The sequence below is a fragment of the Palaemon carinicauda genome, chromosome 14, assembly GCF_036898095.1.
Source record: "Palaemon carinicauda isolate YSFRI2023 chromosome 14, ASM3689809v2, whole genome shotgun sequence".
Taxonomy (NCBI): domain Eukaryota; kingdom Metazoa; phylum Arthropoda; class Malacostraca; order Decapoda; family Palaemonidae; genus Palaemon; species Palaemon carinicauda.
This window is the reverse complement of record NC_090738.1, coordinates 50,938,428-50,965,184: the sequence shown is the minus strand read 5'-3', so window position 1 is coordinate 50,965,184 and position 26,757 is coordinate 50,938,428. Positions and strand designations below refer to the sequence as shown.

General features: G+C 47.1%; 1 protein-coding gene across 1 annotated transcript in view; it reads left to right on the top strand.

The window, feature by feature from the left end:
* LOC137653580 (cilium assembly protein DZIP1-like) overlaps positions 1-26,757 on the top strand; it is a 60,565-nt gene that overhangs the window by 1,664 nt on the left and 32,144 nt on the right. Inside the window, exon 2 of the mRNA XM_068387103.1 lies at positions 1,458-1,865. Coding sequence (XP_068243204.1) covers positions 1,503-1,865 — 363 coding nt within the window. The 5' untranslated portion in view covers positions 1,458-1,502. The remainder of the gene's footprint in view (positions 1-1,457; positions 1,866-26,757) is intronic.

Below are 26,757 nucleotides of genomic sequence, written 5' to 3'. Positions count from 1 at the left end.
ATTTTAGAGCAAAGTAATCATTAGAGATATGAAACAACCATTTTTATAGACCTCATATTTCTATTTTAAATAGCTTAAATTGTACCTGTACGACAACACACAATGTAGAGCCTTTGTATATCAGCAGCTGGGTCCTCCTTCATGCATAGAAAATAGGAATTTTCTTCCCATTTTCTATTTGATCGTAACTCGTGGCCACTGTACTACAAAAACTGGGTCCGTTCTGCAAAACCTCTACACAAGAACACCACCTAACCTAACCTACAAGCCGTGTCTTTACTAACTTACCTAATGGGGGCTAACACCCCTCTACTACCCTTCTTACACTGCTGTATTCTTAGCTTACCTTGTGTTTGATTCGTAACCTGTTTCACTCTTAGCAAGGTATCACAATAATATATCATAAAGGAAAAATATTTTACAAGTTATAAGAAAGTTTACATTCTAACCAATAAGCTATATCCACCCTTATATATTAACAGAAACAAATATAGCTGTACTGTACTTACATTACTACAGGTTCAAGTTCATCTTCAGCTTTAGGGATGATTCATAGCATTTGTAAAGGTGCCATTACTCGACATCACTGAAGTCGAAATCTTCGGGTGGTATCTTCTTTCCAAGGGACAACTTTTCTTTTGTGGTGGATAGAATGGACCGTCAATTAACAAAGAAGGAGTAGGGTGTTGGAATAGACCAGGACTTTCGGAATCACAGATATTGAGCGAATAATCAGGCTTGACTAATTCCAGGAATTCCTTTAGTTTACACCCAGTATCATTCAACCAGCAATTTTGAATAATTTACATAGCAAAGAAGCTATCATACAAATGTTTCTGTGTCCCAAATTTTGGTAGTACAGACCTTTTAAGGGGCCTAGCCAATATGCCAATATATGGGGGTAGAGGATAAAAAACACAAAATCCTGAAAAAAAATCACTGATCTTTGTATGGCAATGGAGGATCCGTACACGAAATATTTTGTCAAAATTCCTCTTACTTTCATAGTTACGGGGTAATTAGTAAAAGTAACTCGATAAACCAAAAACATTGATCCCTACAAGAAAATGCATTATTTTTTGTTATCAAAAATTTTGATGATTATTTCATTTTAATATAAAACAAATTGTGAGCAATGGTATCTGCATAGATTTCATGAGTCACAAGACAGGAAGTTTTATGATGATACCCTTCAGTGCTAGTGCTAGGATTTTTTTTCTTTATTCATATTAATCATGAATGATTGTAGTTTATTAATATCCTTTTCAGTAATTTTATTGTCTATTTGGCCTGCCAGCTCTAATTGTATTTCAGTAGTCGAAGTTTTGTTTTACTGTATTTGCGAAATTTCTGTGATACAGTCTGTAGGTTACTAAATGCATAAATTTTTTTTATTATATACAGTAACAAGATTGTATTGTCTTTATAAAATGGTTTCACAGATCTTTATCTTTCAGAATGAATATACAACACTTTGAACAAGAGCATCCAAGAAAAATCTTATGATGAGGACCAGGCTAGGTTCGATGTCACCAGCGGGGGGATCAATCATTCCTCCTACTGTGGAGTTCCCCTCTCAAAGACGAGAGAGGGTTGATTGGCACAAACTAGCTTCTATCGATCTTCATGATTTAGCTTCTGGATGCAGTATAGAGTTTCTTCAAGAAAATATTTCACATGTAACATTTTGTGATGCAGAAGCAGAGTTCGACCTTAGTGCAGCTTCAGGTCAACGAAACCTTCTGAAGATGTATCGATTAGCTCAATTGATTATCCAGTATCTTTTTTTGTCACAAGAATATATTGAGAGTCAACTGCAACAGTCCCAAGATGATGTTCAACAAATAACTGAAAAGTATCAACAGGTATGCAAAGCTCTAATGCTATTACACTTATGTAAAACATAGTTTTTCAATATTAAACTTACCCGATAATCATGTAGCTGTCAACTCCGTTGCCCGACAGAATTCTATGGAGGGATACGCCAGCTATCACAATACTAGAAGGGGGTGTACTTACCAGCGCCACCTGTGGCCAGGTACTCAAGTACTTCTTGTTGACACCTCCTCAATTATTCCTCTGTCGTGCTTCCGGCAAGACGTTCTGGGATACGCTTATGATCTTCGAGTTTGTTCACGGCTAATTGGTGAAGTATTCTCTCAGATTTCGGCTGTCGCTTTACTGGAAACCTTCTTATATTAGCTAGATAGCTTTTATATAGTCCTGATTAACGGTTAACGATCTTTTGCTTGATTTTGGAAACCCCTTTGGCTAACTCTTTGGATTCAAGATGTCTGACATTTCGCAAGCCCCCTCCCATAGACGATGTAGGTCTTGCAATAGGCGTATTCCGAAGGCCTCGGTAGATCCTCACACCGCTTGTTCTGACTGTAGGGACAGGCCCTGTCAGTTAGAAAATCGATGTGAGGAATGCGCCGGACTTTCGGAACTGGAATTTGTCCGTCTTTTAAAATATTCATCTAAGTTAGAGAGAGGTAGAGTTAGGAGGAGTTCTTCTCACTCTTCACTGTTTTCCTCACCTCATGATCCCCTACCTTTTCCTACCCCTGTAGTGGCTACCCCCGAACCTACTGTTTGCCCTCCGCCTGATATGTCTGTTGTTTTGCGTGCTATTCAGGCCTTAGGCGATAAAGTAGAGTCAGTGGTAAGTGACCATAAGTCTCTGATGGCCGAAGTCAAGGAACTTAAGGTCAAGAGTGCAGTGGGTGGAATTAGTGCCAGTGCTGTGACGAGTGCTAGTGTCAGTGCAGTGCCAAGTGCTAGTGTCAGTGCCAGTGTGGTGCGTGAGGATACTTCTGTGCGAGCCAGTCGTCCTCCCAGTCCGGGACCTCTTGCAAGCTCCCAAGCCCAGGGGAGAAGCAATGTCGAAGGGCATAAGGGTTCGGCAGGCCTTGTTAGGCGCACAGAAGTATCCTCGGTGGTTGCGGGCGTGTCTTCCAAAGACCGTCACTCCCACCTGCAGACGATTGAGCCCGTCTTTTTCTCGTCCGCTGATCATCTGTCAGGGAAGAAACGTTGGTCTCAGGTCTCGAGACCACTTAAACGCAGAGTCCAGTCCGCGAGTGCTCAGCCAGGTTGCAGTCATTGGCTCAGCTCTGACTCGCCGCAGTCATCTGTCGATTGCACTCCGCCCAAGAGGAGTAAGGTTCTGCCACAGCAGAGCTCGACTGTTAAGGCTTTACCTCAGCCTACTGTAGTTTCTGCCGACCCTAAGTGGACTCTACTACAGTCCATGCAAGCACAGCTTTCGGACTTGATGCGTGAGTGTCGGGCTGAGAGTGTTGCGCCTCCGCCTCCGCCTACACTCCCTCCGCCTGCGCTCGCTCCGCCTGCGCTCGCTCCGCCTCCGCTTGCTCCGCCTGTTCGCAGTACCACCTGCCAGGCGTACGATGTTGAGCCACGGTCTGAGTTTGCTGTTCCCAGTGGTGTTCAGCCTCCGCCTTCTTTAAGGCAACCTTTGCTATGGGATCAGGAGGATTATACCTCTCTTCCTCCGCCTCCCCTTGCTGCTCCACCAGTGGTGCAACTCTCGGCTGAGGTACAACAACCTCTCCCGTCCATGAGTCAGTCTCCTCAGCTCTCGCTGCAGCGAGCTCAACCATCCACAAGGCAAGCTCCACTACACCTTGGCCTTGCGCCTCAGGAGCCTCAGCTTGCGAGACATTTACCTTGTTCTGCGCAGCCTCAACCTCATCACGCTCCGCTCACACCACAGGAACAGGAACTTGCTACTCCGCTTCCACCAACCGCTCAGCAAGCGCAACCCTTGGGTTCAACCACTCATGCTAGGAGTCAGCCTCCTCCACCCATGCGCCTTCCTTCTGCTTCGTCTGTTATTCAGCCTTTGCAGTCTGAGCCTCAGGTTCTCCCTCAACAGTTACTTGAAGAGGAAACCACTAATATTGTTCCTACTCGTTCTGACTCTGCTGTTCAGCATTCTTGTCCGATATCTTCGCTACACTCTGGTGATGAGGCGTCTGATGATGAGGAGGCACACCTGGATCCCTCGTCAGACGTGGATGAATCCAAGCCTTCTCCACAGTCTATTGACTTTCGTAAGGTCTTGGCTCTGCTTAGGGAGGTTTACCCAGACCACTTTGTCTCTGCTATTCCCCGCTCTCCGCCATCTGAGTTTTCGCTGGGCATACAACAAGCTAAGTCCTCCTATACTAAGCTAGTCCTAGCAAGGTCCTCTAAGAGAGCATTAAGGATCTTAGGGGAGTGGCTGCAGACTAAGCAACACCTTGGCAAAACTTCTTTTATGTTCCCGCTGACTAAGCTCACTTCGAAAGCGAGCGTTTGGTATGCCACAGGAGAAGCACCAGGCTTGGGAGTACCTGCCTCTGCCCAGGCTGACTTCTCAAGTCTGGTAGACTCGCCTCGGAGAACTGCAATGAGGCGCTCTAAGGTTTGCTGGACCTTCTCAGACCTTGATCACTTACTGAAAGGACTGTTTAGAGCATTTGAGATGTTCAACTTTCTTGACTGGTGCCTGGGGGCCCTCAGCAAGAAGACCTCTCCTGCGGACAAGGATTCTGCCATGCTATTAATGTCCTGCATGGATAAGGCCATTAGGGATGGATCTGGTGAGCTTGCGTCGATGTTTGTATCAGGGGTTTTGAAGAAAAGGGAACAGCTGTGTACCTTCCTTTCCTCCAGCATTACACCTTGCCAAAGGTCACAACTCCTTTTTGCTCCGCTCTCGAAGTTCCTCTTCCCCGAAGAGCTGGTTAAGGACTTGTCTGCTGCCCTGATACAAAAGGACACACACGATCTTGTAGCCTCATCGGCTCGTAAGTCTAAGGTTGCTACCTCAGTCCCCAAGACTTATCGCTCCCCAGTGGCTGATACCCCTGCTACGAGGTTCATACCGCCCTTTCGTGGTAGAGCCCCCAGCCGAGGAAGCTCCCGTCCAGACTCTTACAGGAGCAAGTCCAGGAAAGGCTCCAGGACATCTAAAGGAAAAAACTGACTCTCCGCATCTCCAGACAGCAGTAGGAGCCAGACTCAAGATCTTCTGGCGAGCCTGGGAGAAGAGAGGTGCAGACGCCCAGTCTGTCAGTTGGCTGAGGAACGGTTACAGGATTCCATTCTGCCTCAAACCACCTCTGACCACATCGCCCATCAACCTCTCTCCCAACTACAAAGAAGAGGACAAGAGGCTAGCATTGCACCAGGAGGTGTCGCTACTTGTGCAGAAGAAGGCAGTGGTTATAGTCCGGGACCATCAATCCCCGGGCTTCTACAACCGTCTCTTTCTTGTGGCCAAGAAGACAGGAGGTTGGAGACCGGTGCTGGACGTCAGCGCGCTCAACGCGTATGTCACCAAGCAGACGTTCACGATGGAGACGACGAAGTCGGTCTTAGCAGCGGTCAGGCAGGAGGACTGGATGGTCTCGTTGGACTTGAAAGATGCCTACTTTCACGTTCCTATTCATCCAGACTCCCAACCTTTCCTGAGATTCGTTTTCGGAAAGGTTGTCTACCAATTCCAAGCCCTGTGTTTTGGCCTAAGCACAGCTCCTATGGTCTTTACTCATCTGATGAGGAATATAGCAAAATTCCTACACTTATCGGACATCAGAGCCTCCCTCTACTTAGACGACTGGCTGTTGAGAGCCTCCACGAGTCGTCGCTGTCTGGAGAATCTCAATTGGACTTTAGACTTAATCAGAGAACTGGGTCTATTAGTCAACATAGAAAAGTCTCAACTCTTTCCCTCCCAATCCATTGTGTACCTGGGAATGGAGATTCGGAGTCAGGATTTTCGGGCTTTTCCATCGGCCCCCAGGATAAGCCAAGCCCTAGAGTGCATCATGAGCATGCTGAAGAGGAGCAGTTGCTCGGTGAGACAGTGGATGAGTCTCACAGGGACCCTTTCATCACTGGCCCTGTTCGTCGAGCTAGGGAGACTCCACCTCCGCCCTCTTCAATTCCATCTTGCAGCTCATTGGGACAAGGGTTCGACTCTCGAAGCAGTCTCTATCCCAATCACCCAAGAGATGAAGACCACTCTCCTGTGGTGGAAGCACAACCTCCTTCTCAGGGAGGGTCTATCGTTGGCTATTCAGACCCCCAATCTTCATCTCTTCTCAGATGCATCGGACTCGGGCTGGGGTGCGACCTTGAACGGACGGGAATGCTCGGGAACGTGGAACGAAGAACAGGGATTACTCCACATCAACTGCAAGGAGCTACTAGCAGTTCATTTAGCCCTGTTGAACTTCAAGTCCCTCCTGCTAGGCAAAGTGGTGGAGGTGAACTCAGACAATACCACAGCCTTGGCTTACATCTCCAAACAAGGAGGGACCCATTCGAGGAGCCTATACGAGATCGCAAGGGACCTCCTCATTTGGTCAAGAAGTCTAAACCTCACTCTGGTCACGAGGTTCATTCAGGGCGATATGAACGTCTCAGCAGATCGCCTAAGCAGAAGGAATCAGGTCATTCCCACGGAATGGACCCTCCACAAGAGTGTGTGCAACAGACTTTGGACCTTGTGGGGTCAACCTACCATAGATCTGTTTGCCACCTCCATAACCAAGAGACTTCCGCTGTACTGTTCCCCTGTTCCAGACCCTGCAGCAGTTCATGTGGATGCTTTTCTACTGAACTGGTCCCATCTCGACCTGTACGCATTCCCACCGTTCAAGATAATAAACAAAGTTCTGCAGAAATTCATTTCGCACGAAGGGACACGGCTGACGCTGGTTGCTCCCCTTTGGCCTGCAAGAGAATGGTTCACAGAGGTACTTCAATGGCTAGTCGACATCCCCAGGACTCTACCTCTAAGAGTGGACCTTCTACGTCAACCTCACGTAGACAGGTTGCACCCAAACCTCCACGCTCTTCGGCTGACTGCCTTCAGACTGTCGAAAGATTCGCTAGAGCTAGAGGCTTTTCGAAGGAGGCAGCCAGTGCGATTGCCAGAGCGAGAAGGGTTTCCACTCGTAGAGTCTACCAGTCTAAGTGGGAGGTCTTCCGAAGCTGGTGTAGAGCCAATTCAATATCCTCTACCAATACCTCTGTGACCCAAATAGCTGACTTCCTTCTACATCTTAGGAATGAGAGATCCCTTTCAGCCCCTACGATTAAAGGGTATAGGAGTATGTTGGCTTCAGTTCTCCGCCACAGAGGTTTGGACCTTTCTTCCAACAAGGACCTTCAAGACATTCTTAAGTCTTTTGAGACGTCTAAAGAGCGTCGTCTATCCACTCCAGGCTGGAACCTAGACGTAGTCTTAAGGTTCCTTTTGTCACCTAGGTTCGAACCTCTCCAGTCAGCTTCCTTCAAGGACCTTACCCTCAAGACTCTTTTTCTCGTCTGCCTTGCAACAGCTAAGAGAGTCAGTGAGGTTCATGCCTTCAGCAAGAACATTGGTTTCACGACCGAATCTGCAACATGTTCTTTTCAGCTCGGATTCCTAGCAAAGAACGAACTTCCTTCACGTCCTTGGCCTAGATCGTTTGAAATACCTAGCCTCTCCAACATGGTAGGTAACGAACTAGAGAGAGTTCTTTGCCCTGTCAGAGCTCTCAAATTCTATCTTAAGAGGTCTAAACCTCTTCGAGGACAGTCAGAAGCCTTATGGTGTGCCATCAAGAAACCTTCGAGGCCCATGTCCAAGAATGGGGTTTCATATTATATAAGGCTTCTGATTAGAGAAGCCCACTCTCACTTAAAGGAGGAAGACCTTGCATTGCTGAAGGTAAGGACCCACGAAGTAAGAGCCGTAGCTACTTCGATGGCCTTTAATAAAAACCGTTCTCTGCAGAGCATAATGGATGCAACCTATTGGAGGAGCAAGTCAGTGTTTGCATCATTTTATCTTAAAGATGTCCTGTCTCTTTACGAGAACTGCTACACCCTGGGACCATTCGTAGCAGCGAGTGCAGTAGTAGGTGAGGGCTCAGCCACTACATTCCCTTAATCCCATAACCTTTTTTAACCTTTCTCTTGAATGCTTTTATTGTTGTTTTTATGGTTGTTACGGTAGGCTAAGAAGCCTTCCGCATCCTTTTGATTTGGCGGGTGGTCTATTCATTCTTGAGAAGCGCCTGGGTTAGAGGTTTTGTAGAGGTCCTTTAGTAGGGGTTGCAACCCCATATACTTTGGCACCTTTGGGTTGATTCAGCCTCCAAGAGGAACGCTGCGCTCAGTAAGGAAGACGAACTTAAAAAAGAGGCAGAGTAACGGTTCAATTCGACTTCCTTACCAGGTACTTATTATTTCATTGTTATTTGAGATAACTGTTATATGAAATATGGGATACTTAGCTATCCTTTAATCTTGTACACTGGTTTTCACCCACCCCCCTGGGTGTGAATCAGCTACATGATTATCGGGTAAGTTTAATATTGAAAAATGTTATTTTTATTAGTAAAATAAATTTTTGAATATACTTACCCGATAATCATGATTTAATCGACCCTCCCTTCCTCCCCATAGAGAACCAGTGGACCGAGGAATAATTGAGGAGGTGTCAACAAGAAGTACTTGAGTACCTGGCCACAGGTGGCGCTGGTAAGTACACCCCCTTCTAGTATTGTGATAGCTGGCGTATCCCTCCATAGAATTCTGTCGGGCAACGGAGTTGACAGCTACATGATTATCGGGTAAGTATATTCAAAAATTTATTTTACTAATAAAAATAACATATTTTATGTTTTAGCTGCATTTTGTTGATAAAGCAACCAATTTTAACTAATTACCCGTGGGAGGAATACTAAAGATGGTTATTGAATGAAGATGAATTACATGTAAGAAAGATGAGTAACTTATAGGGTTGTGGTAGCATATTGGACATGTCTTTGACTGGCAATCAGTTGAACGGGGGTTCGAGGAAGACTCAAGCTTTATAGTTTCTAATGGTGTCTGCTACCCATTATCCTCATTGGCAAGGGGGTTGGGTTTGGGGGAGCCTCTAGGTCTACCTGTTGAGTCATCAGCACCCATTGCCTGGCCCTCCCTGGTCTTAGTTGGGTGGGGATGGGGGCCTGATCATGTGTGTATATGTTCAGTCTTTAGCACATTGTCCTTTCCCTTGTCTTTGCCATTCATGAGCCACATTTAACCTTTAATTAAGCCTTTATTTCAGTGAATCTTACCTGGTATTTATCATTCCATAATCTTCGATGTCTCTGGCTTCCCAACCTGCAATTAAAAATAGAGAAGCAAAAAATTTCCACCTTTCCATCTCCCCTGTAATGCCTAGTCATCCCAGTAGATGGTGCCAGAGGGGGGACATTAGCCATATGCCTACTTCATATAATCTTCATCGCAGACCACATGTGGTCTGGCCTCTCCAGATCAACTTAATTTAGTATTTGTAAATGCTGATAATTTGGTAACAGAATTTGAACCGCAGTAAAGAGGTATTATGTGTCTATTGGGTTTCAAATACAACATTCACAGACTACGTATAGTAGTCACTTTATGTAGGCAAATGATTTAATTCACAATTTCCCGATTTTATGAATACAGCTTAATTTTTATGATTAGGCTACTCAAATAAGGAGATTCTTATATAGAGGCTACCGAAAACAAAAAGTTACAGTTGTTCCTATTTTCATAGATAATGTATCATTGGGTGTTAATAGATTGCTACTAGCACATCTAGCAGTATAAACTATGCAAAGGTAAACTCTAGGGTAGTATATTAGGATATTGTATAGGGCCTTGCAGTAATAATGTACCAACGGTTGATCTCATTGGTGATATTGCTCATGAAGGTTTAATGCAGGAAATTTTGAAATAAATTTAATAGGTTTAATAGTTCCCAAACAGGTTTACCAGATGAGCAAGCTTGGGAAGAGGTGTCTCAAAAGCAAAGGTTGGGTGAGAAGGATTATCAAAGGTTGCACAATTCACCTTTTAGGTTGTTGCTTGGAAGAACGGCAGAGATATTTCAAAGGAGGATGAATCAGGTTAATACTTACAGGACTACATTTAATTTATGATGTCACATCAAACTATAAATCTCAGTTATTGAATATTTTCGACTAAAAGCAATGATCCAGTGGTTCAATTTTTGAGATGGAAGAACGAGTAAGGACAGCAGATAGATACATTACCCAGTTCCTTTGATTACTTTTTTTGAGCCAAGTTCTCAAATGTGAACAATTAATTTGATTGAATTTGTTAAGTTACATTAACATAAATGATTTGTTCCGTAACTGGAACACAAACCTACACTATTTATTTATTGGTATTATTTTTGGCGAAGCTGAAATGACTATCCATTAAAATCTAGCAAGGGTTAACTACCCATACAGTACCGCTATATAATGTGGGTAGGAGGGTAGCTTGCTACCACTCCTACTCACACACCGGTGATTTTGCTCACTTTGCTCTTGGCTCGGATGATGTATGGTCGTTGTTATTGGACTGCCATTAATTCTTTTGTGCCTTTTCTTTGTGTTAGTGTGTGTGTGTGTGTGTTGATTTCTGCGACCATGTGCACCTGCCCTGGACTCAACTGGCCCTGCGGAACCTTTACGTCGGCCGTGGAGACCGATCGCCACACCCTTTGTCCCGCCTGCAGAGGTCAACGGTGTGATAGTAACAACCAGTGTTGTGAGTGTCGGGAGTGGTCTGCCTCCCAGTGGGATAGGTTTGGGTGACGAAAGAAGAGGAAGTCTAAGCGGGATATTTCTCCTTTGACTTCCAAGTCCTATAAACCACCAGCTCCACAGCAGTCTCGTTCAGCCAAGATCACGACGAACAGGACAGCAGCGAAGACCACTGTGTCTAAGAAGGCACTAAGTCCTCCAGAGGAGGAAAATTTTCTAGAGGGAGTGGCCGAGGTCATAAACGCTAGGATAGGCATTCCCTCTGCTTGTCCACCAGTAGGGGGATGTTTACAAAGTTGCTCGGACAGGTGAAAGCAACTCGAGGCCGAACCCTGGAGAATCTCTGTGATTTGCCTAAGGTATCGCGTCCCTTTCATAACATCTCTCCCTCCCCTGACCAGGAAACCAGTGTCTATAGACTCCTTTGTCATGGGATCAGCAAAGGGGCTGGCCCTTCGGGTCAAACTCCAGACTCTGTTGAAGAAGGGCGCTCTCCAGGAGGTCCTCGACGGGTCCCCAGGCTTCTTCAGTCGACTCTTTCTTGTGAAAAAGGCGTCTGGAGGCTGGAGACCAGACATTGACTTCTCAGCTTTGAACAAGTTTGTCAAACAAACTCCGTTCAGCATGGTAATGGCAGAAATAGTCAGACTGAAAGGGGATGCGTACTTCCAGATTCCTGTCCACTTGTCTTTAAGGAAGTACTTAAGATTCAGCCTAGACGACAGGAAATACCACTTCAAGGTGCTGTGCTTTAGTCTTTCCACAGCACCTCAAGTCTTCATCAGAGTGTTGGCCTTAGTGTCATCTAGGCACACAGGATTGGCATCTGTCTCTTCCGATATCTTGACGACTGGCTAATCCTAGCGGACTCGGTGTTAACCCTTTTTCAACATCGAGACAAACTTCTGAGGTTTTGCCAAGATCTATGGATCATGGTAAATCTCGAAAAGTCCTCCCTGCTTCCTACGCAGACTGGTATACCTAGGCTTGATAATAGATACCAATCTCCACAAAGCCTTCCCATCAGACAACAGATTATCAAGGCTGAGAAAGGTCGCAAGACCCTTTCTCAGACGAGAAGAACTTCCAGCCCAGCCATGGTTACCTCTCCTCGGTCACCTTTCATCACTGGCCCGTCTAGTTCCCAACGGTTGCCTCAGGACATCCCCGGACATCCTGATCCCATGGAATTGACAGACCTCAAGTGGTGGGTGGCAGACAAGAACCTATGAAAGGGAGTGGATCATCTCGTCCTTCCCCCTGATTTGATGCTATTCTCAGACACTTCAAAAAAGAGTGGTGGGCCCGTCGTGCTTACAACATGACCTCAAGCCACAGGTCAGAGTCAGAAGAGTACCTCCACATAAATCTCCTAGAGATGAAGGTAGGCTTCCTGGCCCTTCAACAGTTCCACCAATTCCTGGGGGGCCACTCAGTGGTGGTGATGAGCGACAACACCACAGTAGTGGCTTACATCAACAAACAAGTAGATACTTTTTTGCAGCTCCTATCCCATCTGGCAGTAGAGATACTGAGATGGTCCGAGATTCACTCAATACCACTATTGGCATGCTTCATTCCGGGCAAGAGGAATGTGTTCACTGACAACCTGAGCAGAGCATCTCAGATAGTGAGTACCGAGTGGTCTTTGGATTATCTAGTAGCCAACAAAGTTGTGACTTTGTGGGGTTCTCCAATTCTGGATCTCTTCGCAAAGGCCCTAAACTTCAGGCTCCCATTGTACTTTCCCCAGTCCCAGACCCGAAGGCTCTCTCGTAAGATGCATTCCAACACCGGTGGTACAACATCGATGTTTACGCCTTTCCCCCATTCTGTCTTATGAGGAAGGTACTCAATAAGGCCAGAACATCAGTCAACCTCTCAATGACTCTCATAGTTCCACTATGGCATCATGCGGAATGGTTTACGGATCTTCTGCACCTCCTGACGGTGTCTCTAAGAGAACTCCCTCCATGACACGATCTACTCAAACAACCACATGCCAACATCTTCCACAAAGCTGTAGCTTCACTACGACTTCATGCCAGGAGACTATGCAGCATCTCCTCACTCAGAGAGGATTTTTGCAACAAGTTGCAAGCAGGATGCCTGGATACCTGCGGAAATCATCAGCAGCAGTCTACCAGGCAAAGTGGAAGATTTTCTGTGGTTGGTGTCGTGGAAGTGGTATCTCTCCCCTCGATGCCTCTATTCCAGCAATAGCGGAGTTGCTTGTGTATTTGCATTAAGAAATACGCTTTTCAGTTTCGGCGGTTAAAGGATATCGCTCAGCCTTAAGCCTAGCCCTTAGACTCAATGGACTGGATATTTTCTCATCGCTGGAACTTTACTTACTCACACGGAGTTACGAACTTACCTGTCTTCAGTCTAAAGTGAGACCTCCCCCATGGAACGTGGTTCAAGTTCTCAGGTCTCTAAAGAGACCTAGATATGAACCATTACGCCAGCCAACAAATCGAACCTCACTTGGAAGTCGGTGTTTCTACTAGCTTTAGCTTTGGCCAAGTGAGCTAGTGAAGTTCATGGTCTCTCATACGACATCGCCCATTCAAGGGGATGGGGAGAGGTAACGATTGGCTTCGTTCCTGAGTTTGTAGCCAAGACTCAGAATCCGGGAGTTGCAGATCCCCAATTCGACTTCTTCTGGATTTCGAGTCCCCGCTCTGTAACTGGTGACCCTGATCATCTCTTACTCTGCCCAGTGAGGAGTTTGAGGCTGCACCTCGAGAGAACAGCTGCAGCCCGTCCCCTGTGTCTGCATTTCTCGTCAGAACAGGGAGGAATAAGAGGAGGGTCAATAAGAATTCCATCTCAGCCTGGATTTGCAAGGTCATAGACCATGCCCTGAATCCGGACCCTCCTCCTTCATGTCGCCCCAGAGCCCACGATGTCAGGGGCGTAGCTACGTCTGGTCTTCAAAAGAAACTTCTCTCTGAGGCAGTTCTACAGGCTGGGGTGTGGAAATGTCAAAACGTGTTCATAGCCCACTACCTGCAAGATGTGACCCATAGGAGGCTCGATACGTTCTCTGTCGGCCCTGTGGTGGCTGCCCAACAGCTGGTATAATACCTCAAGCTCCTTATTGGACAAGTAGCAGAAGGTTGAGGGCACTGTTACCCAGTTTAGTCTGTGTGAATGAAAAGGTTTGACCAGCTCTTATTCTTTTCTTCATCCTCCCCTCTCTTGGGTAAAGCAGTATCCAGGGTTCTCTACATAAGCAGACCTCAAACCACTGCAAGTAAACCATGCTCCCTTGTGTTCCTGTATTACGCCAATACTGTTGTGTCCTCATGCCCTGGTGAGGTGGTATTAGGAAAGTCTTGGTACCAGCCACCCGTTGAGATACTACTGCTTTTTGCCTTATTGCCTTATTTTATGTTTGGGTTCCCCCAGGTCCCTCAGTGTGAGGCACCTCGTATATCCATCAGAGAGGTGCCTCATACTGAGGGACCATCGCGCGCACCGATGGTCTTCCTCCCGCGCGCGCGCCGATTGTCTTCCGTGCGCGCGCGCCAACAAACTCCTACGCGCTGCAGCACGCTCCAACATTCTGGTCCACACGGGCTCTTCATTCTGATCCTGCACATCAATGTGATTCCTGCGCACTCTATGAATTCTCGCCTGCCCGTGAGCGTTTTCAGCAGTCTCCCGCACGCGAGCCCAGGGTATTCCCGCGCGCTGGCATCAGCGCTTCGGCAGTCTCTCGCGCGCGACCCCCGGGTATTCCCCATCGTGCGAGTGCCAGCGCGCTCCCTAGCGCAATCACCAATACCCTCCCCCGCGCGAGGCTGCCGGACATCGCGCGGTAAGGGCGCCATCGCCATATTCCCCCCCCCCCAAGCACAGAACAGCGCGCTTGCCGGTGGGGGGAAGGTTCCAGAAAGGCCCAGGGACATGCCTTCCTTATCTTTTTACAGGCGACTTCCCCTCCAGAGGGAGTGTCTGACAGCGCAGCTGTCAGCCTGGTTTGGGACTCTATTCAAAGCGGTAGCACAGGCTTTTAAGCTGTTCTCTCTGAGTTGAGCCACAAATCCTTGGCTACATCTACTCCCCCGATGAGGAAAAGAGGAGTTTCGGATGAGGTAACTTCTACGAGGACGTAGCTGTCTTCGAGGCAGGCACTCTCCCCCCTCAGACTTTTCTCCCTCACCTTCGGACAAAGTTTTCCCGCCCTCAGGAGAGTCACGGGAGGTGAGACGTTCCCCAATCACACCATTAAGGGAAACCCCACCTCGCGCGGTAAAGTCTTCTCGAATAGGGGTGGAGAGGAGCCTGCCTCCGTCGTGGTTGGAGTCCAGCATCCCTCCCGGGAGGGAGTCAAAGGACTCCAAGACAGTAACGGGAGTCCCCTAGCACCAAAATCTACAGGCTCAGACATTCTTTCGTTATGGGAACGAACCTGTTTGAGCCTAAGGACGTGAAGCAGGCGGCTGAGAGGTGTAGGAAGTCACCAAGACTCCCTCCTATATGGGGCTTTGACATTCAAGCCCTATAAACTTCCAGCACCTCAGCAACCACGTCCCACCAAAACAACGGCAGCTAAGACAGTGGGGTCTAAGCCCTTTTCGGTCAAGGACAAGAAAGGCAATTAGTCCCCCAGGGGAGGGAAGAATCCTAGAAGGAGCAGCCAAGGCCGCAAACGCTAGGATTGCCAGTTCCCCTGCATGTCCGCCAGTGGCGGGATACCTACAAGGTTGCGCAGACAGGTTGCGACAACTCAGGGCCGTTTCCTGGACGATTTCCGTAATCAGTCAGGGATATTGCGTCCTGTTCACAACACCTCTACCTCCCCTGAGGACGAATCCGGTGTCATTTAGCACTCTTGCCATGAGATCAGCAAGGGGGCGAACTCTGTGGGCAGAGGCCCAGATTAAAGCAAACTCCGGTCAGCATGGAGACCGCAGACACAGTCAGTCTTGCAGTAAACCGCAAGACTTCTTGTGTACACTGGATCTGAAGGACGCGTACTTCCAGATCCCAGTCCATCCGTCTTCAAGGAAGTACTTAGGATTGAGCATAGACAACAAGGAGTACCAGTTCAAGGTGCTGTGTTTCGGTCTCTCCACAGCACCACAGGGTTTCACCAGAGTTTTTTCCCTAATATCTTTGTGGGCACTCAGGATCGGCTTCCGTCTCCTTCATTATCTGGATGACGGCCTGATCCTAGCAGACTCGGAGTTACTCCCTCTTTGACACCGAGACAAACTTCTAGGACTTTGCCAGGACCTAAGGGTCAGGGTAAGTCTCGAGAAGTCCGCTCTGCTGCCCAATCAAAGACTGGTTCACCTAGGCATGATTATAGACACCAATCTCCATAAGGCCTTCCATCAGATGACAGGATAGCAAGGCTGAGAAGAGTCACAAGCCCTTTCCTCAGACGAGAAGAGCTTCCAACCCAATCGGGGTTACGTCTCCTCAGTCACCTTTCACCCTTGGCTCGTCTAGTTCTCAACGGTCGCCTCAGGATGAGGTTTCTCCAGGGGCGACTCAGGTCCTAGTGGAATCAAGACTGCGATTCCCCGGACATCATGATCCCTATGGATTCTGCGGAACAGACGAACCGCCAATGGTGGGTGACAGGCGAGCAGGCGAGAACCTACGAAGAAGAATGGATCTTCTCATTTCTTTCCCACGGATTGGATGCGGTTTTCGGACACCACAAAAGGGGGGAGGGGGGCACGTTCTGTACCACAGTACTTCAGGCCTGTGGTCAGAATCGGAAAAGTGCCTCCATATGAATCTGCTAGAGATGAAGGCCGTGTTCCCGGCCTTTCAACAGTTCCAACAAAGACCTGGCGGATCATTCTGTGGTGTGATGAGCTACAACACCACAGTAGTAGCTTACATCAACAAGCAAGGAGGTACCTTTTCAAAGCAGTTATCCCATCTCTCAGTAGAGATACTGAGATACAGTGAACCCTCGTTTATCGCGGTAGATAGGTTCCAGACGCGGGCGCGATAGGTGAAAATCCGCGAAGTAGTGACATCATATTTACCTATTTATTTAACATGTATATTCGGACTTTTAAAACCTTCCCTTGTACGTAGTACTGTTAACAAACCACCCTTTAATGTACAGAACACTTAATGCATGTACTACAGCACCCTAAACTAAAACAGGCACAAATATTAAAGGCGATTTTATATCATGCGTTTCCTAAACACCTAAAAAGCACGATAAAAAATGGCAACCAATGTTTTGTTTACGTTCATCTCTGATCATAATGAAGAAACAAACTCATTTAGTGTACACATATATGTATAGGTTAGTTTTTGCATCGATTATATTGATTATACAGTACTGTATGTTGATTTTTTTATTACCAATGTTTTAGTTTACGTATTTTTCTTAGGACTTCCAAATGAAATCTTTTTCTTTATGACGCCGCCTGAAACGACGGCGTGTACGCTCAGTAAACAACCACGCTCAGAACAAACAAGGCATTTAACGCGCATGATGATAGTGATAAATAATGATACAGTACATACAGTATTTACAGTACAGTAAAAGCATTTACAAAATATGTTACCTTACAAATATAAATTATACAGTACTTGTACGTAGCAAAGCAGGAAAACAATTTGAGAGAGAGAGAGAGAGAGAGAGAGAGAGAGAGAGAGATTGTTTTACGTACGTAAATGTAAATTTTAAACAAAAAAAATATGATAGGTTACAACATGTAGACTTTTAAAACCTTCCCTTTAACTTAATGCATACAGTACGTACATTACTAAACTATAAAACAGGTTAAAGTAAAAAATAAAGATTGTTACTGTACTCACCACGAAAGAAGTTGAAGAAAAACTTGAATGGTGATGGCGATGAATTTGCTGCACAGTAGAAATGATGATGATGAAGCTGATGATGTGTTCTACTGTGCAGTCAATGATAGTATTTTACGTCTCTTCAGACGGAGGTGTCTTTTCCTGGGACACCTCTTCAACTTCTTCCTGGGAAACTTCTTCAATTTCTTCCGAAGGCGTACTAGCAGGAGGAACTGGCTCTTTTTTGCGAGGCTGGAAGAACATTGTGATCGGAAGTTGTTGCCGCTGCTTCTTTTTTCGATCCAAGAGCATCCTGTAGGGAGTCATGATGTCATCGACCTTATTGGAGAATTGCATCGAGCGAACCATATCCTCGTCCCACTCTTGTAACATTTCTTTCGCCTCCTTGATATGGTTGCAGAACTTGGCAAGCCGTTCTAATGTTAAGCCCGTTTCTTCGACATTTTCTTGGGTCTCTTCCTGGGTACCCTCACTCTCTTCCTCACTTGCCGATTTCGTCAGGTCTTCGAGGTCTGCGTCAGTTAGGGGCTGGGAATGGCAGTCCAACAACTCGTCGACGTCTTCAGTCGTCATGTCGCCAAACCCGTCACCTCCAATTATGGCAGCCAACTGCACAGATTTCCGTATTGCAGAGTGTTGGATTTCCGACGGAGTAAATCCCTTGTCGTCGTAAACAATATCGGGCCACAGCTTCTTCCAGCTCGCATTCACGGTTGCAGGTTTCATCTCTTGAAGTGCCTTTTGAATATTCTGCAGGCACGTGGCTATGGTGTACTGCCGCCAGTACGCCTTCAAGTTGAAATCTTCATCCTCGTCATCTTGGGCAGCATCCACACACGCAACGAGGTCCGCCAAGGTATTCTTCGTGTAGAGGGCCTTGAACGCCCTGATAACCCCCTGGTCCATCGGTTGAATTAATGACGTGGTGTTGGGTGGCAGGAACTCAACCTGAACGCCCTCACGCGACAGGTCAGTTGCGTGTCCACCAGCGTTATCCATAAGGAGAAGGATCTTGAATGGCAAGCCCTTCTCTAAGAGATATTCATGGACTTGCGGGATGAAACACTGGTGGAACCAGTTGGAGGTCAGCATCTTCGTAATCCATGCTTTTTGATTATGCATCCAGTACACGGGAAGGAGATTCTTATTTTTATTTTTCAAAGCGCGAGGATTTTTCGACTTATAAATAAGCCCCGGCTTTAACAAAAATCCAGCAGCATTGCCACACATCACGAGGGTAACGCGATCCTTGAATGCCTTAAAGCCAGAGGCTTTGGCTTCCTCTTTGAACAGGAAAGTTCGCGACGGCATTCTCTTCCAAAACAAGCCAGTCTCATCCATATTAAAGACTTGTTCCGGCTTGTATCCACCTTCGGCGATAATATTCTTGAACGTCTGGTTCACGTAAGTTTCAGCAGCGGCAGTGTCAGCGGAAGCAGACTCCCCATGCAGGGAAACGCTTTTCAGGGCGAAGCGTTTCTGAAACTTCGCGAACCATCCTTTGCTTGCGGAAAAACGTTTCTGAGGCTGGGAATCAGTGGATGTCCCTGGTTGAGGATCATCTGCATCATCATCATCTTCAGCATGGTTGCCGTCGTCGTCTTTAGGTTCCTTTGCAGCAAAATTCTCATATAAGCTCAAAGCCTTTGTTTGGATGGTGTTCGTATCCAACGCTATGTTCTTCCGGCAGTCGGCAATCCACACAGCTAAAGCACCTTCCATGCGTACGATCGTTTTATTACGCGTTGTAACGACTCGCTTCGCTGATCTGCTAAAGGTGATTGCAGCAGTCTTTCTAATGTTCGCCTCGTCCTTTTTGATATAGCGAACGGTGGATTCGTTGATGCCAAAATGGCGGCCGGCGGCCGCGTAACTTCTACCATCTTTTAACATGTCGAGAAGCGTAACCTTCTCAGCTATCGTCATCATCCTTCGGTGGCGTTTAGGCTCACTACCAGCCTTACTAGAAGCAGAACGCTTGGGAGGCATTGTACAGTAGGATTTAACAGAAAGTTCAACAAAAAGTTCAACTTATAACAGTCGCACACAGCACAGATTAAACTTCACAAACTTAAGAACGTCTACTCAGCAATACGCGGAAAGAGAAAGTGAACGATTCAGCCCCGCGAGAACTTTGATGCTGCGGGTAGAAGATGCGGGCAAAACACCAATCACAGGCTAGATAACAAAACTTGAGTTCTGATTCGTCATCTATCAGCGCTTGAACCAATCACAACCCGTCTTACAGTACTATGATGCGTTGGTTACTCATAGAAGATGCCCCGCGCATAATGAACGTACGTAGATTAAGTACAATACCGTAATAATAATAAATAATGATAATAATACTGTACAGTAATAATAATAATAATAATGATAATAATAATAACAATAATAATTTTATTAACAACAACAACAATAATAATAATAATAACAATAATAATAAAAATTTACGTACGCTATTTTACGCCTCTCTCTCTCTCTCTCTCTCTCTCTCTCTCTCTCTCTCTCTCGTACGCTTACAGTATTCGAAATGTGATTTTTGCAACAAAGAATATTATTGGATGCAGTACTGTACTACGTACGTATACATACAAAAGATTCATGGAAAAGAAGCACATCCATTACAGTACACACCATTCTAATATGGTATGACTGCATCTGATTTGCGTTTCATGTTCGATTTAATTTTACTACGTACTGAATTATCGTATGATCACATTCTCTTTTCGTGTTTTATTTCTTTCTGTGCTGAATTATATATCATATGTAATGCAATGAACAATCAGTAAGAGCAGATATTACTAATTACAGTATTAATGGAATTACAGGTAACAAAATATCGTATTTGGTTGTCTTCAGATTTCGCGGTATTTTCGAATTTTCCGGAAAATCCGCGATATGTATATATATATGGGTTATGGGAAAACCCCGCGAAGTGGTGAATCCGCGATTGTCGAACCGCGAAGTAGCGAGGGTTCACTGACCGAAGTCCACTCGATTCCTCTATCGGCTCGCTTCATTCCAGACAAAGGGAATGTGCTCGCCGACAGTCGAAGCAGAGCGTCTCAGATAATGAGTAACGAGTGGTCCTTGGATCATTCAGTAGCCAACAAAGTCCTGACTTTGTGGGGTTACCCGACTGTGGATCGGTTCGCTACAGCGCTGAACTTCAAGCTCCCGCTGTATTGCCCCCCAGTCCTAGATCCCAAGGCACTCTGGCAAGAGGCCTTCCAACAACGGTGGGACAGCACCGACGTGTACGCTTTTCACCCGTTCTGTCTGATGCGGAAGGTGCTCAACAAGACCAGATTATCGGTCAATCTTTCGATGACCCTTTATAGCTACGCTATGGCATCACGCAGAATGGTTTCTGGACCTTCCGCAACTCCTATCAGAGTTCCGAGAGAGCTCCTTCCACGACACAGTCTACTCAGACAACCACTGCCAACATCTTTCACAAAGCCGTAGCTTCGCTTCGACCTCACGCCTGGAGACTATCCAGCATCTCTTCACTAAGAAAGGATGGTCGCAACAAGTTGCGAACGGGATGTCTGGACACCTGCATAGGTCATCCGCAGGGGTCTACCAGGCAAAGTGGCGAGTTTTCTGTGGTGGGAGTCGTGAAGGGGTATCTCTCCACTCGATACCACTATTCCAGCGATAGCGGAGTTCTTCGTATATTTGCGGGAAGAATGCGCCTTTCAGTCTCGGCAATGAAAGGCTATCGCTCAGCCTTAAGTCTAGCCTTCAGGCTCAAAGGAGTGGACATTTTTTCCTCGCTGGAACTTTCCCTACTCATACGAAGATATGATCTTACCTGCCCTCAGTCGGAAGTGAGACCTCCCACATGGAACGTGGTTCGAGTTCTCAGGTCTCGTAAGAAACCTCCCTACGAACCATTATGCAGGCTTCAGATCGCCACCTAACTTGGAAGGCGGTGTTCCTACTAGCTTTGGCTTCGGCCAAGCGAGTCAGTGAACTTCATGGTCTCTCGTATGACATTGCCCATGCAAGGGGATGAGGGGAGGTAACGTTCAGATTCGTCTCTGAGTTTGTGGCTAAGACACAGAATCCGGGAGTGCCGGATCCTCGATTCAACTCTTTCCGGATTCCGAGTCTGCGTTCTGTAACAGATGACCCAGACCATCCCCTACTGTGTCCAGTAAGGAGTCTGAGATTATATATCAAAGAACGGTTGTATTCATCCCCAAGCGCAAGCTTTGTTGTGAGTACTGGGAGAACGAAGAGGAGGGTCACCAAGAATACCATCTCGGCTTGGATTCGTAGGGTGATCCATCTGTCCCTGAATCCTGACCCTCCTCCATCATGTCGCCTTAGAGCGCATGATGTCAGGGGCGTAGCTACGCCCCTGGTTTTCAAGAAGAACTTCTCAGTGACGTAGATTCTACAAGCAGGGGTGTGGAAGCGTCAGACGACCTTCACAGCCCACTACCTGCAAGACGTGACACACAGGAGGCTCGATACGTTCTCTATCGGCCATGTGGTGGCTGCGCAACAGCTGGTTTAAACCTCAGGCTCCTTAATAGACAAGTAGCAGAGGGTTGAAGGCATTGTTACCCGGTCTTAGTCTGCATGAAAGAAAAGGTAAATCTGGCCCATATTCTTTTCTTCATCCTTCCCTCTCTTGGGGAAAGCAGCATCCCTAGTTCTCTGCACAGCTGACCTCAAACCACTGCAGGTAAACCATGTTTCCTTGTGTTCCTAGTATTAAGTTAATACTGTCACGTCCCCATACCCTGACGAGGTGGTATTGGGAAAGTCCTAGCCTAAAGTTTTCCATCTAAGAACTTCAGGTCAACTTCCTAGGACGAGTCACACACAATCCTTCACACACAGCTTATGTAGGCCGCAGCCCTTGCATAGCAAGGTGCGAGCGAGGTGCAGGGACTCTTTAGTGTTGAGTGCTGACAAACTCAGATAATGAGTCCCCGGGCAAAGCCAAATGCCAGTATGGCTGGGACTTTTCCACTCTTCCTAAGGGTTGAGTCACCCATATTAAATAGCGTGGTTTGTATTTCAGTTACGGAACAAATGACAAATTCGGAGATAATTTGTATTTTTCCTAACTCTGCAAACCTTAGCTATTTAATCAAACTTGCCCGCCAGTCCTATCCCCCGTGAAGTCCTACCTCTAAGCAAAGTGAGCTCACCACACAGGTGTGGGGGGGGGGTAGCAAGCTACCCCTCCCTACCCCCCGCTAACTAGCGATGGAGGTAGTAAACCCTCGTTAAAATTCTAATGGCTCGTCATTTCAGCTACGCCGAAAGTAATACCCATATTAAATAACGGATTTTGAGCAAAGCGAAAAATCTACTTTTGGGTGAGGTAGCCATGTCGTCCTGATGGAAGTTCCTTCGTTAGTAGCTTCCTAGGTTATATTTGACTACAGTGATATATCCCAGAGAATTTACCAAAGGTATCCAGAATTCTAACTCCTTGAGCGAATATCCCCTGAAGATTTTTAATAAGGGATATCGCATAAAATCAGAGGACGTATTCTTGACACGTTTCATAGCTATCTACACCCCTAATAGCGTTTTCGCTTCAAGGGGAAAAAGTGGCAAGAATATAGAAGAGCCGTTATTAAGGCAACGCTCCTACTGTACTGTAAATAGGCGCCACCCCGCCGCCTCGTGGCGCCATCTAGCCATTCTTTGTAGCTTTGTACGTGTAACAGATACAGTATATTAGGGAGGGAATCGTTATCCTTTGTCAAAAGGAGTGCGGGACCATCAGGACGACATGGCTACCTCACCCAAAAATAGATTTTTCGCTTCGCTCAAAATCGTTTTTTTTGGCTCAGGCCATGTCGTGCTGATGGAAGTTTACCAGAGCATTAATGTATCTGGATTTTCAATAGTGCCGTTCATCTCGAGATAAGTTTTCCTTTTGGCCCTCAGGACCTAAAGACACTTGACGTTACTTTTAAAACGTCATTCAACTGATCATATCAGATGTCAGTGCTTCCTGCCCCCTACAGGGAAGAGTCTGGGTAGACTTTAGGAAAAACCCCGAGGATTGTGAGTTCAAGGAACAGACTAGCAAACAGTTTGTATATTAGTGTCGTCATATACTGTATGTAAAGCATAGATTGTACGTAGATGGAATTGATCTGTGTAGGTTACTGAAGAACCTCCCGAGTCTGGATGTTGATAGAGACAGACAGGTTTATACGCATGTAGGAAACCTTAGTTCAGTAAGATAGACAGTTTAGTACAATAAGTCCTTACCTGGTTGCTCGGAACAGTATTAATCTCAGTTCCTGGTGTTTTCCTAGATAATAATAGGATCAAAAGATGCTCTGACATATATATAAAGTTTAGAATATTTTGGGCGAAATAAGACGCAAAGATTCCTACTATTGTTTATTACAAAAGTAAAAATAGAAATCAAGGTTGTAACAATCAATTACAATTTCAGTTTATGCTGAATGAATCTGCATAGGAGCATAATTGGTAATAACAGAAATAAATAAAGTTTCACCTGAAAAAGGGAACACAAGCCACTCTACGGGAAATATGTAAAGATTTCACTATGTATTCTGTTGTTACAAGGAACACTATGCATATAAATATGCATGACACATGTGTTGGTCTATTATGCTGAATGTCACCTGTGTAGTTAGAACAGTCTTATAGTGTCGACACTAGACACATTCCTCACATAATGTACAGTACCTTAAGAGTCTATCATGTACACCCTTCACTAGAAAGTCCCAAATAGTGCACTGTTCTTTGCAGAGGTCAGGCGGCAGGTTTCAGAACACTACCTGATGCCACCACGAAATGTTTAATTTCCTGTAGTTGTTTCGCATAGTGTTTGAAGAAGACTCTGGATGACTTCCATCCAGTATAAGCGCGAAGGCTTTCAAACAACATAGTCTGAAAGAAATTAAGGGACGAGGCGACTTTCCTCGGATCATGACCTGCGGGTGTACTGTCTGGATCCGCTCTGCGAATAAAATAGGTGATTTTCGCCCTTATCTGTTTCAAGGATAACGTTGAACCTGATGTTTCTCCCCTGAAAAGCTCCCTTAAAGTCAGAAGTTCGACGAAGATAGACCTTTAGGCATTCCACTGGGCAGAGGGATGCTTCTTCCTTTAGAGGGCAGATTCTCCAGGGACCCCATCTCTTGGTGGGCAGCTCGTTCTTGGCGAGAAATGTTGGGTCCGGAAAGAGGTTCAGTTCTCCGCAGTCTGTGAACTGAATGTGGCCATCATCCCTCGAGAGGGCCACTATTTCGCTGACTCTGGCTCCCGAGGCCAGTGCAAATAAGAATATCACCTTTTGAGTTAAGTCCTTTAGAGAACAATCCAGCAGTCGCCCATGCGCGACCCTCCGAATGCTCCATCGCGCGAGCGCCAGCGCGACCCCCATTCTCGCCGGGATCCGCAGCGCGTGCTTCCGACAGGGACGCGTACTTCCAGATCGCCATCAGGATCGCCACTGCGCAAGTGCAGGGCTCTCATTCAGGACCAGGAAGAGTCACCGGAGAGGTCCAGGCAACATTCTTCCCTTTCTTCATTTCAGGCAGGCCCCGTTGCGTCCACTCCGAAGGATTAGGAGATCCCCTTCCCTCCAGCGGGGATTACTGACACTGCGTCGGTCACCCGTCAGTCTTGGTTTGGTCACCTGATGAAAGCGGTGGTGCAGGCTGTGAAGCCGGCCCTCGCTGATCTGGGACTCAAACCAAAGACAGACTTGCCCCCGCTGAAGAGAAAGAGAGGAGTGGACTTCGTGGTGACTTCTCCCAGGGAGAAGTTGGCTCCTAAGAGGTCCGGCAGGAAGGCTCCATCCCCTTTGCAGTCGTTTTCTCCTTCTCCTGTGGACGAAGCTTTTCCGTCCTCAGGAGAGTCCAGCGAGGTGAGGGCCTCTCCCACGGCACCAATGGGAGGAACCCCACCTCGAGGAAGAGAAACGTCTCGCGTGGAAGGTACCTTCCAGACCTCTTTGCTGGAGTCCCGTATCCCGCCCAGGAGGGAACCCAAGGACTCAAAGACGATTCCTAAGTCGTCTTCACGGATCCGACCAGAGCCAACCAGACCCCGGGAGAACGTCCACGTGTCTCCCCAAGAAGAGCCTTTGGGGACAGGAGACTTAGCTGCCAGTCCGCAGGGAGGAGAGCAGCACGAGTCAGAGCATGCCTTCTGGCAGGTCTTGAATCTGATGAGGCAACTCAACAGGTTCAAGGACCCGGAGATCACCCCTCGCGAAGGCAAGGATACGGTCCTAGACCAAGTCTATGGTACTTAGAAACCCCCAAGGGCCAGTGCAACTTTGCCTTGGTCCCAGGGGGTGAAGAGTGCCAGAGATAAGGTCGAAGCCCAGCTCTTGGAACTCGCCTCCTCCAGCCGTTCTTCTGCCGGGAACAAACTCCTCCCACCTCTTCGTCTACAGCAGAGGAGGTATTTTGAGATCATGGGGGAGTCCAGTATAGCTCTTCCCCTCCACCACTCGGTGGAAGAGCTCACCAGGGGAACTCCTCTTGAGAAGCTCTCCTCCCAGCAGGTGACATTCTCGGCATCGGAGAGCCTTAGCCAGGAGAAGGTCGCGAAGTGTGCCATGCAGGCCACTTCGTGGCTGGACGTCTGGCTGGGTTCTCTGGGCATCCTATTGCGCTCCAAGGACTTGTCTAAGGAGAGCAATAGGAAGACCCTGGAGACCCTCCTCCTCTCGGGCACTCGCTCCATCGAGTTCCTGGCTCACCAGGTTACCAACCTGTGGGCCAACTTGATCTTAAAGTGACGTGATGCGGTGACCGAGAAGTTCCATCCGAAGGTCCCTGCCGTGGATGTCTGCAGGCTCAGACACTCCTCCATCCTTGGAGGAAGCTTGTTTGAGCCTAAGGATATAGAACGCACTGCTGAGAAGTGGAGGAAGTCGAATCATGATTCGCTCCTCCAAAAGGTCCTCACATCTCTGCCCTACAAGCCTCCAGCTCTACAACAGCATCAACAGCAGCCTCGCAGGACACCGAAGCAGGCTCTGGCAACTAAGACGAAGGTGTCTAAGCCACAGCCCTTTCCTGTCAAGGACAAGAGGGGCGGAAAGTCCTCCAGGGGAGGCAGAAATCCTAGAGGGAGCGGCCGTGGCCGTAAACGCTAGGATTGGCAGTCCCCCCTGCGTGGTCACCTGTGGGGGGATGCCTACAAAGTTGCGTGCACAGGTGGCAGAAACATGGGGCCGATTCCTGGACGGTCTCTGTGATCGGCCAAGGATATCGCGTCCCATTCACTACATCTCAACCTCCCCTGACAGCGAATCCAGTGTCGTTGAGCTCCTATGCCATGGTATCGGCAAAGGGGCTAGCCCTTCGGGCAGAAGTCGAGACCA